We start from the raw sequence: 14,226 nt of genomic DNA on the forward strand, positions 1-14,226 counted from the left end.
GTGGGTTTGAACCGCCAGCCTTCTGGTGAGCAGTCAAGTGCCTTAGGCACTATGCTACCAGAGCTCCTGGAGAAATGGTATAGCATGCATTAAAAATGACTTAGAAGTTATGAAACAAAAATAGGTGGAAATAAACATAAAGTATGAGATATACAAAAGAACAAATTTGAAATCTTGTAAGAAAAAGTCATTAATCAATCCAGTAGCAAAGAGCATCCTTAGCTACTGATTTAAAGGAGCTTTAACTTTAGAAACATGGAATAAATAGCAGAAGCTGAAAGAGGTTATCTCTAGGAAGCAGATCTTGGGCAGGAACAGAAGTAGGAAAGAGTATTAATGTTTGCAATTGTTTTAGTACTTTAACTTCTCAAACTATATACATGTATTACTTCAATAATTTTTTTTAAAAGGTTAAAACCTGTTTTCAAGAAATAACATTAATGAAGGATTATCTGATGTGTATGTAAGACCTTGCTTTCTTCTATATAGTCTACATTTTTTTTCTTGGAATGGAGCAAACCATCGCAGACATATGAAACTAGATCACATTATTTTCACACTCTTGTTACTTCTTTCATTAACTTATGATTTGAGATTATACCAAGTGGTCACATTGAGGGATATTGTAAAATCAGCTACTTTAATCAATGTAGAAGTTTAATAAGAGTGTTGGTCATTTACTCTCACAGGGACCACTCTGGGAGTGTCTCAGGCCTCAGTGTTAGGAAATACTGTACTTGCTAAGAAAGGTGTGTATGTGTGTTTAATTTTATGGCTACTGTGAATTTTAAAACTAGTTTTGTCTCCTTTTAGCTTTGGCTGCTGGGAAATTTAGAATAAATTTGTGATTGAGTTCTAGCCACTGCATAGAATCATATGGTATGCATTTTGGGTACTAATCTGCTTTAATCTCATTTCCTACCATTCTTATTTCTCAAAATAATGTAAAACTTATTGCTATTGTATTATGTAATTACATACATAAACAGAAATATGTGTATATATATATATGAATGTGTGTGTAAATAAATATATGTTTGTATGTGTGTGTAAGGTAATTGAAAATCTTCTGGCTGGGGGAAAGATATAATTTGATAAAGCAAGTTGGTAATGTTGGAAAAAAAAAGGTAGGTCAGATCTTGGGTCATGATTTAGGAGGACAGTTAAGCTAAGAGTTTAAAGTATATTGTAAACACCAAAATGCCAACCACTAGGAAAGAGATTAAAATTGGAGATCCCGGTTAGAGTGGAAGCGGAAATGTGGAACAAAATTCAAAAACACAAAAATGACCAGAATTACTCGTCAGATAGAGATTGGTGGAACCCCCGAGAGTATGGACCTGGGTTACCCTTCAGGCCTAGAAATGGACTTACTTCTGTGGATTGGCACTCAGCCCAACAGTAGAAAGACCTACATGGAGAACACCTACCCCAGGGAGATGCACCCCTTAGATCAATCAATCATGAGACATCAGAAGGGTAGCATTCACATAGAGGGAAAGCTGGACAGACAGGAATGTACAGAAAGAAGGGCTCAGGGAGGGGGTAGTCACAGGGAGGAAAGGGGAAGAGTTTTTATGGTTGGGGATGGTAATTGGGGCTGTGAAATCAAATGTGCATGAACTGTTGAATGTAAAACAAATCTGCTTTGTAAATTTGCACCCAAAGCACAATTAAAAAAAAAAAAAAGTAATGCTTAATGCTTGAAGAATTCCATGCAAAGTAATAACTTGGAAACAGTGGTATCTGAGAAACCTTATTTTAAAACAGTGTACAGGATGGAAGAAATTAAGGGCCAGGTGACCAGTTAGGAACTATTCCAATAATCTAGCAATGAGACAATATGGGCTTTGAGTAGATTGATAGACAAAGTATTTAAAAAGAAGAATCAAATAAATGGCAAGTAAATACAGATTTTTCAACAAATCATATGACATCCAAGGAAGCACATTATGTATTACCCATAACCTTGTGGAAATAATCAATTCCATTTGGTTAGTTCTACTTCCATTGACTTGGCTTCTGACCTGGACAGGCCATAGGAAAACCAAACAATCATCAGCAAAATCTCCCTTAGAAACTGTATGCCATTTGTTCCAGAAATTAAACTGCTGTTGGTTACAAATAACAACTCAACACGTGCAAATTATGTCTTCTACTTCCCTTAAACATGATACCATACAAGTCCAGAAACATGCAGATGAAGGTATGTAATAAATATTACTTGTTGCAGAAACCTGGTGAGATAAATTTTCTAGGTTCCAAAAAGAGCAAGGGGAGAGTTTAGAACTGAAATCTAGGAACTTAAACAGATAAATAGAAACTTAAAAATATAACTGATGAACTAGTTGAAAATCAAGTTTATGTTCTCATCCATGCATATATCCTACTTACTTCCAGTATGAAACATTTCATAGAAACATGGAATAACAGAGCTGGACGGGGCTTTAAGACCATCTAGTCCAATTCTCTTATACTACAGGTGAGGGAACAAATCCAAACAGGTTGGAAGACTTTCCCAAGATCACCTAGTTTGTTAGAAATACACTGGATTAGAATCCAGCAGAGTAATTGGAGTACTTTCTGGACTACACTTTTGGCCTGTCTTTAACACAATATTAAATGAACTTTCAGTTCAATACATTAAAGAAAATGGTCTCAGTGGGTATGAGAGACTGTTGATTGGTTCCTCAAAAGTTATTCAGAACGCTCTTCTCTCTTCTTTTCCTCTCATATAAAGCTTGAAAGCTAAAGAAACATTTCTCTAACCTTTTTTACAACCAGGTGGCCATGACACATATTTCTGAGCAACAGATATAGGTGAAAATACTCAAGAGGGTTTCTCTTTGTTCTCTGCCTTTTTTTTTTTTTGATTGTTTATCATTTACTTTTATTGTTGTTGAGAATATACACAGTGGAATATATACCAATCAACACTTTCAACCTGTACAATTCAGTGACATTGATTACGTTCTTCGCGTTGTACAACCATTCTCACCCTCCTTTTCTAAGTTCTTCCTCCTCCATTAACATAACCCCACTGCTCCGTAAGGTTCCTATCTAGTCTTCGTAGTTGTGCTTGTCAATGTGATACCATATAGTTAAATCTTCAAAAAGCACAGTGCTCAAGGCAGACATTCTGTACTTCTTGTTGTTGTTAGGTGCCGTTGAGTTGACTCAGAATCATAGCGACTTTATGTACAACAGAACAAAACACTGCCCAGTCCTGTGCCAGCCTCACGATCCATGCCATGCCTGACCTCATTGTTGCAACCACTGTGTCAATCCATCTCATTGAGGGCCTTCCCTTTTCCATTGACCCTCCACTTTACCAAGCATGATATCCTTCTCCAGTGAATGGTTCCTTCTGACAACATGGCCAAAGTAGGTCAGAGGAAGTCTGGCCGTTCTCGTTTGCAAGGACCGTTCCAGCTGCACTTCTTCCAGGACAGATCTGTTAGTTCTTTTGGCGGTCCATGTTACTTTCAGGATTCTTCACCAACACCACAACTCAAAAGCATGAACTCTTCTTTGGTCTTCCTTATTCATTGTCTGGCTCTCACATGCACATGATGTGATTGAAAATACCATGGTTTGGATTAGGTATCCTTTAGTCTTCAAGGAGACAGAGACATCTTTGCTCTTCAGCACTTTAAAGAGGTCTTTTGCAGCAGATTTGCCCAGTGCAATACGTTGTTTGATGTCTTGACTGCTGCTTCCATTGGTGTTGATGGTGGAACTAAGTAATATGAAATTTTCAACAACTTCAATCTTTTGTCCATTTATTGTGATGCTGCTTATTGATCCAGTTGTGAGGATTTTCATTTTCTTTACATTGAAATGTAATCCATACTGCAGACTGTAGTCTTTAATCTTCATAAGAAAGTGCTTCAAGTCATCCTCATTTTCAGCAAGTAAAGTTGTGTCATCTGCGTATTGCTGGTTGTTAGTGAGTCTTCTCCCAATCCTAAAGCCATGTAAGAACATACAGTCCAACTTCCCAGATTATTTGTTCAGCATACAGATTGAATAATTATGGTGATACAACCCTGACACACTTCCTTCCCAATTTTAAACCATGAAGTATCCCCTTGTTCTGTTCAAATGACAGCCTCCTGGTCTATATACAAGTTGCTCATGAGTACAATTAAATATTCTGGAATTCTCATTTTTCTCAATGTTATCCATAATTTGTTATGATACACACAATTGAATGCTTTTGCATAGTCAATAAAACACAAGTAAACATCCTTCTGGAATTCTTTGCTTTCAGCCAAGATCCATCTGGCATCAGCAATGATATCCCTTTTTCCATGTCCTCTTCTGAATTCAGCTTGCATTTCTGGAAGTTCTCTGTCAATATACTACTGCAACCATTTTTGAATTATCTTCAGCAAGATTTTACTTATGTGTGATATTAATGATATTGTTCAATAATTTCCACATTCTGTGGGATCACCTTTCTTTGGAATGGGTACAAATATGGATCTCTTCCAGTCAGTTGGCCAGGCAGCTGTTCTTCAAGTCTCTTGGCATAGCTGAGTGAGTGCCTTCAGCGCAGCATCCATTTTTTTAAACATCTCAATGGGTATCCTCTCAATTCCTGGAGCCTTGTTTTTCGCCACTTCCTTCAGTCCAGCTTCAACTTCTTCCTTCAATACCATTGGTTCTTGATCATATGCCACCTCCTGAAATGGATGAACATCAACCAATTCTTTTTGGTACAGTGAGACTCTGTGTATTTCTTCCATCTTTTTATGATGTTTCCTCCAACATTCAATATATTGTGCATAGAATCTTAATATTGCAACTCGAGGCTTAAATTTTTTCTTCAGTTCTTTCAGCTTGGGAAATGCTGAGAATATTCTTCCCTTTTGCTTTTCTAATTCCAGGTCTTTGCACATTTCATTATAATAATTGACTTTGTCTTCTAGCTGCTCTTTGAAATCTTCCATTCAGCTCTTTTTTCTTGCCATTTGTTAGCTACTTTCCTTTCAAGAGCAAGTTTCTGAGTTTCTTCTGACATCCATTTTGGTCTTTTCTTCCTTTCCTGTCTTTTTAAAGACCTCTTTGCTTTCTTCATAGATGATGTTCTTGATGTCATCCCACAATTCCTTTGGTTTTTGGTCATTGGTTTTCAATGCATCAAATCTATCATTAGATGGTCTCTAAATTCAGGAGAGATATAATCGAGGTCATATTTTGGCTCTCATGGACTTATTTTGTCTTCAGCTTCAACTTGAACTTGCATATGAGCAGTTGATAATCTGTTCCACAATCAGCTCCTGGCCTGGTTTTGGCTGAAGATATTGAGCTTCCATTGCCTCTTGCCACAGATGTAGTCAATCTGATTTCTGTGTACTCCATCTGGCGACTCCACAGGCATAGCTGCTGTTTGTGTTGTTGAAAAAAGGTATTTGCAATGAATTTTGGTCTTCCAAAATTCTATCATGTGATCTCAGCATTATTTCTATCAACAAGGCCATATTTTCCAACTACTGGTGATTCTTCTTTGTTTCCAACTTTGCATGTGTGTTTGTTTTGTGGGTTTTTTTTTTTTTTTTTATGCGTGTGTGTGTGTTTCCAACTTTTGCATTCCAATCACCAGTGATAATCAACATGTCTTGATTGCATGTTCAGTCAATTGCAGACTGTAGAAGTTGGTAAAAGTCTTCACTTTCCTCATTTTTAGCTTTGGTGGTTGGTGCGTAAATTTGAATAACAGTAGTATTTATTGACTGGCCTTCCTTGTAGTCATATGGATATTATCCTTTCACTGATAGCATTGTACTTCAGGATAGATCTTGATACATTCTTTGTGATGATGAATGCCATGCCATTCCCAGCATAGTACTTCATATGATTGTCTGATTCAAAATGGCCAAAACCAGTCCATTTTAGCTCACTAATGCCTAGGATATTGATCTTTATATTTTCCATTTCATTTTTAACAACTTCTAATTTTCCTAGTTTCATACTTCATACGTTCCATGTTCCAATTACTAATGGATGTTTGCAACTCTTTCTTCTCATCTTGAGTCATGCCACATCAGCAAATGAAGTCCTGAAAGCTTTACTCCAACCATATCATTAAGGTCGGCTCTTCCCCAGTCGTATTTTGAGTGCCTTCCAACCTGAGTGGCTCATCTTCTGACACTATATTGGACAATGTTTCAGGGCTATTCATACAGTTTACCAATAATATATCAGACAGTGTTTCACTGCTATTCTTAAGGTTTTCACTAGCCAATTCTTTGATAAGTGGATGACCTCTTCCTCCTTCTGAGCCTGTCTTAGTCTGGAAGCTCTGCTGAAACCTGTTCACCATGGGTAACCCTGCTGGCATTTGAAACACTGGTGGCATAGCTTCCAGCATCACAGCAACACTCAAGCCACCACAGTATGACAAACTGATAGACAAGTTCATCTCTCTTAGTTGTTCCAAACCACTCCACTCACTTCCTGGTCTCCCTTAGCTGCTCCAAACCTGCTGCACTGCCTCGCTTCCTTCCCAGTCTCCCTCAGCCACTCCAAACCCGCCATGCCACCTCACTTCCTTTCTAGTCTCCCTCAGCTGCTCCATACTCGCCGTGCTGGCTCACTTCCTTCCTGGTCTCCCTCAGCCACTCTAAACCCACCATGCTGGCTTGCTTCCTTCCTGGTCTCACATTCTGTATTAGTTAAGCTAAATTATTGTTTGGTTTTGATAAGACTTCAGGGGGATATATTTGGTTCAAGGTTTAAACATTAGCTCAGGGTAATAGTTTCAGAGGTTTATCCAGCCTCCATGACTCCAGAAATTCTAAAATCCATGAAAATTTGAAATTATGTTCTACATTTTTTTCCCTTTTGATCAGGACTCTTCTGTAGAATCTTTGATGAAAATGTTCAGTAATGGTAGCCAGGCACCTTCAAGTACTATGGTCTCATGGCAAAGGAGGCAGTTGTTCATGGAGGCAATTAAACCAAGCATTCCATTTCCTCCTCCTATTCCTGACTCTCCTTTTTCTGTTGGTCTTGGTGAATAAAGACTAATTGTTTACCTTGGGTGGCCACCTGCAAGATTTTAAGATCCCAGGCACTACACAGTGAACTAGGAGGTAGAACAGAAGCACTAAACATGTATTAGGTCAATTAACTGGGATGTCCTGTGAAACTATGACCTAAACTTCCAAACCAAGGAACCAAATTCCATGAGGTATTTGTTTATACACAGGCAGCCCTCAACAGCTATACTTTGTTGTTGTTTTGTAAATATATCACACAACTTTTGCCAGTTCAACTTATAGGTGTACAACTTACTGAGAGTAATTATAATATTTTGTCTGTGCAACACTACCCTTAATCAATGAGATTTTTCCCTCACTATAAACTGAAAGTCAATGTATTTTATTACTCTTTCATTTTCCTGTCAAGAGTATGGGCACACTGACTATAGAGAATGGGATATAGCAGTTATCTTGGGACAATGAAGAAAATAGCCACATGGTAGGGATGACTAAAGAGAAAGACAAAAGAATTCAAGTCCTTACAGAGTGAGATCTATAAGTAGCTGTTCCACCTGGGACTACTGCTCCAGAATTCTTGAGACAAATATACCCACTTATTCAGTTGGGTTATTTATATTTGTAGCCAAACCCTTTCCTAATATACTATTCTATCCCAGATTTCAACTATCATAGACAACAAAACTGAGTATGACCTTGATTTTAATAAAACATAATCACTCAGTCATTCAAGATTTTTTGGGGGGTCTACCATACGTATGGAGTCCCTGAGTGGTGCAAATAGTTAAGTGTTCAGTTGCTAACTGAAAGGTTGGTGGTTCAATCTACCCAGAGTCCTGGTGACCTACTTCAGAAAAATCAGCCATTGGAAACTGTATGGAGCATAGTTCTTTTCTGACACACCTGGGGCCACCGTGAGTCAGATTCAACTAGAATGGCAAGTGATTTGTTTTCTTGTTTGTTTGTTTAATGACATGCATATCACATCAGAGGCATTAAATTTAAGGACTTTCCTAATCCCAACCAAGGATGCTGGTGGGAAGCTAGCATGCTGTCATTTCAGGCTATAGTCTGGAGAGGAGTCCCAGGGAATCTTTTACGAGTACTAATATTCCTACTAGTAGCAAAATGCTAACTAACACTAGGGTGGACTGAAAGGCCCTACTCTGGAATTTCAGAACACTATTAGTATACTTTTCTCACTTCATTTATTTCTAAAAGTTATTTTTAATGAACAATAAGCATGCTCACTGGCTCCTGCAGCATTAGAATGAGCTGATGACATTTTCTCATGCATAGAAGTGACAGCAAGTATTTCTCCCCACCAATATTAGCGCCTGAAGTCACATGTAACTGTGGCATATGGAAGGAGCACTAGATTTAGTCAAAAGATTTAGGTTTGAGACTAAGCTCAGCCACTTTTTCCTTGTCCTATCCTTATCTCTCAACTTTCCTGAGTTCAGTTTCTTAATTTGTAGTTATTGAGATCAATATGATAATGATTATGAAAGAATTCCAACAAAAAAACACTGCAGAAGTAAGATTTCTTCTGATAACCTGTGTGCAAAGTAAAATAGTTCAAAATGAGAAGAGTACTATGAATAATATGAAAAAAGTTCATTCATTATCTTTATTGCATTTATTATGGCTGTTCTTCTTTTCTCAGGGTGTAAAAACTGACAAATAAATGATCTCTAGCTGATATTGTATTGTGGTAGAAAGTCACACAGAACAAATTTTAAAGAAATAAAAATCTAGGTACAACTTGATATACTTATTATGAGCAATAACTATTATCCATTATTGTATAACCTGATCCTTTTATTATATGCCCCAATAGCACTCTGGCCTTCAAAATCCTCCTAGTTATATGTTTAATGGCTACATTCCCACTACACTCTAAATTCCATGGAGTCTTACCTGGGGTTAAAACTTTTATTGCTTGGTGGGTGATAAAATTCCCAAGATAAAATATACGCACAGTGCATTATTTTACTTACCTTTCTTTCCTATCAGGCACAGACAGCCATTTGCTTATGGATTAATGGAATAAAAGCAGAGTTCTCTGAGAGCTAATTGGGATGCTGCCTAGGAGGTATTGGGTTTTGGGTCCACAAAACTTACCTTGTCCTGGGTTTGGCATCGGAAACAGTCACATTCAAAGCAGTATTGGTCCCTCAGGTGCTTCTTGCGCTCTTCACTGGTCATCAGCATGTCCAGGTAGCAGATGGTGAGCTGTGGCCAGAGGGAAGAGTTCACATGGCTGCTTTGTTCATTTTCTTTAAATAACAGTTATTATTATTTTCTAATTATTAAAGTAATATCTTTTTATTATTGTACACCAAAAAATGTGGGGGAGAGATACCATTTATGCCACCAGAGCTCTTCTCTCATATAAAGATAATCACAGACAAATTTTTTTAAATAATATTTTATTGTGTTTTTGGTAAAAGTTTACAAAGCAAATTAAGTTCTCATCTGACAATTTCTACGACCATTGTTCAGTGACGGTCACATTTTTCACAATGTGTTAGCATTCTCTTTATACCCTCCTTGTTCCATTTCCAATACTATAGCTTCCCTAGCCCCTTATCTTCTTATCTTTGCTCTAGAGTAATTGTTGACCTTTTGGTCTCATGTATAAGATTTTTTAATACTATACTCATGAGTAATATCCTTTGTTTTGTGTGCCAATCTGTTATTTTGCTAAAAGGTGACATCAGGGAATAGTTTCAGTTCAAAGTTTAAAGAGTAACTCAGGGCATTAGTCTCAGGGAGTCTTCTAGTCTCAACTAGCCCAGTAAGTCTGGATTTCAGAATTTGAGTTCTGTTCTGCGTTTTTCTTCCATTCTATCAGGGTACATCTATTGTGGCTGTGATCAGATTGGTCAATAGAGGTAGTAGCCAGGCACCATCTAGTTCTTCTGGTCTCTGGGTAGATAAGGCCACGGGTTGTATAGGCTATTAGCCTTGTCGACTAGTTTCTTCACTGAGACTTTGGTTTCCTTCTTTCTCTTTTTTTCCTTATGAGTACAAAGACCAATAGTTGTATCTTGGATGGCTGCTTGCAAGCTTTTAGGACCCCAGACACTACTCACCTCACTGGGATCCAGAACATGAACTTATGAACTTTATTATACCAGTTGACTGAGTTGACTAAAGTCCTAAATGTTCACACTCAGAAAACCTTTCTCACAAGGTTTACATTCTCACAGGGTTTACATGTCTGAGAAGTATCTTTAACTGTTTCCTCTATGAATACATTAACATGAATATACATATTTGTACATACATATACATATAAATACTTCTGTTTACACAAATGTACTCATACACACCTGTAAAATTGTAATGTATTTCTTTCCAATCTTTCTTATGTGGTGTGCACCTGCTTATCATATATTTATTTTAAAGAACTGGGTTCATGACCACACTATAACTTTTGTACCTTACCCTTTTTTTCACTAAATAGTAGATTAAGAGCTGTTGAAGGTTCAGTAATTCCATAACCATTGGCAAACAAAGAAGCCTGGCAATAAAAGAGATGGCAGATGATGCAGCCAGATTGCCCTTAAATCCTAATAAATTCTATAGATGCTTTATGGAACAGAGGGTGATCCAAAGTTGATAACTCTGAAGTTAGGAAAGAAAATAATTTTCTTTTTATGGCTAGGTAAATTTAAAAAAAAATGTGGAAAAATTTTCAAATAGGGAGAGTTTAACATCATAAAGCAGTCACTCACAGCGGCCCTTCAGTTGATTTCCTTGGACTCTTAAATACGGTAACCACACCCTGCCTTGGGTGCTGAAAGATCATATGAAGGAGAGGGTATACTTATAGGGACTCCAGTTTCTTCCTAGCCCTGTAAGTCTACTTAAAGTCATAGGTCATTAGGAAACATCATGTTTAAACATGTCTTACTTGATTAGTTCTCCTATGTACTGAAAGTCTAATTCAAAATATAAAATGTAGGACCCCTGACTTTCCTCTCCTCAAATCTACATCTTAGTTAGAGCCTTCCTCTTCTCAGCTGAAGGTAACTATCTTTTGTGTCACCCAAGCTGAAACCTCTCAGGCATCTTTGACTTCTCTCTTTCTTTCATAGCCTCCATGCAGTCCACCAGAAAATGCTGTTAGCGGTAACTTAAAAATACATCCATAACCAATCACCTTCTACGTTTTTTAATGCTACCATCTTGGTCCAACCCACCATCATTTCTTGCCTGTAAAATGCAAACAGTCTCCTAACTTGTCTCTCTGCTTCTTCCCTTGCTCTCTGCACTCCATCTTTAGCCAGTGTGATTCACCTAAAATGTAAGTTGGTCTCTCTTCTGTTCAAAACCCTCCAACAGCTCCCTCTGTCACTTAGCGTAAAGGACAATGGACTCCCACTGTGCAACTCAAAGTGTGGTCTGTGGACTGGTGCTAGTGGATAAGGTATTTATCTGCTAACCAGCAAGTCAGTGGTTCAAACCCACTGGCTGCTCTGCAGAAGCAAGATGGGGCTATCTACTTCCATAAAGATTTACAGCCTCAGAAACCCAGTGGGGGTCATTATGAGTTGGAATTGACTCAATAGCAATGAGTTTTTTTTTTGTTGTTGTTGAGTCTACTCTGGTAGCATAGTGTCTAAGACACTTGCCTGCTAACCAGATGACTGGCGGTTCAAACCCACCAGCCACTCCTCGGAAGGAAGGTTGGGCAATCCTACTTCCATAGTGATACTGCCTCGGAAACCCAAGGAGGGGTCGCTATGAGTCAGGTATGACTCGACGGCACATAACAACAACAACAACAACACTATAAAATAAGTAAAAAAGAAAAAAAAAGTAAAGTTAACATTTAGAAATTTTTGTAGTAATTTGATAAGAGTACTATTATGTGGCTCTAATAATAATAATAATAATAATAATAAAGAGTCCCTAAGTAACATAAATGGTTAAGTGCCCAACTACTAGCCGAAAGGCCGGTGGCACAAACCCATCCAGAAGTGTCTCGGATAACAGGCCTGGTGATCTGCTTCCAAAAAGTCACAGCCTTGAAAACACTATGGAGCAGAGTTCTACCCTGTACACATGGGATGCCAATGAGTCAGAATTGAATGGAGGGCAATAAACAATAACAATGAGAGAAACATTTATTTTATATTTATATATTTTAAAATTCCTTTTTGTAGTAATTAATTGTCATTATCGTGTTTAACACTAGCATTGGTCTTCAATGGATTAGGAAAAAAAAACAACAACAAACTTTTAAATCCTGGTAGTTTGAGAATGGTTTCACATTATGGGTGCTTTTTCCTCTCCGAACTCACTTCCTGTTCTCCCTTACTCTGCTCCAGCCACTCTGGCCTTCTTCACACACACTCTCCTTTCAAAGCCTTTCTTCCTTCTGCTGCTTCCTCTGCCCATCCCCCTAAATCTACAATGGGGACATCCCTCATCTCCTATGAGTTTTGTTTAAACCTCACTTCCTCACTGAAATCTGACCTGACCACTCTATTTAACACAGCAACCTAATTCCCACCCCACCTGGCACTCCTTACTCTCCCACCCTTTTCTAGTTTTTCTTTTGCTGTTACATACATTAGCTTGTAACATATTGTATAAATTACTTATTTATTTGATTTTAAATGTAGAAAGTAATTACGGGGGTATGTGTGGTGGGGGAGTAAAGGGGCATTGTAGAAAAGGAAGAAGGCAGGATTATCCACAGAAGGAGATGACAAAAACTCCCTAGAGCAAAACAGTCCATGTGGTTTTTCTTCAACTTAAAAGAAAGCATCTCATGTCTACCAAGCATGACCTTACTTGTTTGGAAAGGGTGGTAGGAAAAAGCACGCCACCCTCTGACAGAACATGCAGCTTCAGGAGGGCCTCATTAAAGCAGTCAGGGAGGAAGGAGGCCTGGCCCAGCCAGCCAGGTCTGTCAAATCAACCCTGGCAATCACCAGGTGACAAAAGCCATAGCCTGCTCTGTCTGGTGGTAGGCAACTATAACATGCTATTCCATCTGCAGAAAGAAGGGGACCTGCCCTTAAGAAAATGAAGAGTGTTAAATATGTCAGAAAGGACCATTCCCTAAAGAAGGACATCATGTTTGGTAAAGCAGAGGGTAAGCAAAGCAGTGGAAGACCTCACTAACGAGATGGATTAAACAGTGGCTCCAACAATGTGCTCAAGCACAGCAAGGATTGTGAGGTTGGTGCAGGGCTGGGCAGTGTTTTGTTCTCTTGCACACAGGGTCGCTATGAGTCAGAGCTGACTTGACGGCACCTAACAACAACAACAACATGCTAGGGATACAGCATGGACAGTGAAAATCAGCAAAGGTCTTGGATCCAGGTCCAGCTGGGATTTGTACCCAGATCTATTGAGTCAAGCCTGATGTTCTTTTCATAATATCATAGCTGCTTCTCCTACTTCTGGGGGCTGTAGGAGAGGCTACTTTCTTAAGAAGCTGTCACCATCAAACCTGTTCAAGCCTTTGCCTGGATTTCTGTTTGTTCTGAAACAGCTGGGCTCCTTCAGCTGAAGTCACAGCCACTTTTTAATTCCCCAGATCCTTGTTTTGCCTCATGATCTGAAGCCAGGCCTGCCTCTAAGGCGCAAAGGGCCATCACACCAGGCAAGTGCCTCTGGTTTCTAGAAAACAATACATTCCAGATTCCAAACAACTAATTCCTGAGCACAGTTTTTGTTTGAATGAACCTATCACTAATTTTGGGGCACCATATCCATTCATTTTATATCATCAGGCTCTGGGCCCAGTTTCTTTGTATGAGCAAAATGAGTAAAATGGTAAAATGAGATGATTTCTATGTTTGCTCCTGCATTAACTCTAGGAGCTTGATTCTCAATCCAGCCCAATGGCTCTTAGTCACCAGCCACAGCTGTCAGATCAGACTGATGTGTGGTAGTCACTGGGTGACTGCAATGTGCCCAGTGTGAAGCCACCAAATCTAGGGACTGCCACACTGGAGAAATGTGCTTGACTAACCAACACTTTATCACAAGGGCCAACACTCTAAGTAATCATGCCATGCTTAGAATGGGCAACAAGAGACTAGTTCTTTCATTTAACGCCAATAAACAGACTCTTACAGACTTCATCAACATCCTGTGACTGTCTGTAACCATTACCTAGACAATCCAATGGCTTTCTAACTAGCCTCCCTGCTGCCTGCAGCCTACCTTTCATCTTCTAAACTGCTTTGAG

The 14,226-nt window shown here is 38.7% G+C and overlaps 1 protein-coding gene across 1 annotated transcript in view; it reads right to left on the reverse strand.

Annotated features, from left to right (window-relative positions):
- The window catches only part of SMYD3 (SET and MYND domain containing 3), a 1,342,222-nt gene that overhangs the window by 263,489 nt on the left and 1,064,507 nt on the right, over positions 1 to 14,226 (reverse strand). Inside the window, exon 8 of the mRNA XM_007955714.2 lies at positions 9,132 to 9,242. Coding sequence (XP_007953905.1) covers positions 9,132 to 9,242 — 111 coding nt within the window. The remainder of the gene's footprint in view (positions 1 to 9,131; positions 9,243 to 14,226) is intronic.

Source organism: Orycteropus afer, unplaced genomic scaffold, assembly GCF_000298275.1.
Source record: "Orycteropus afer afer isolate SDZICR_OR568_19922 unplaced genomic scaffold, OryAfe1.0 scaffold00533, whole genome shotgun sequence".
Taxonomy (NCBI): Eukaryota; Metazoa; Chordata; class Mammalia; order Tubulidentata; family Orycteropodidae; genus Orycteropus; species Orycteropus afer.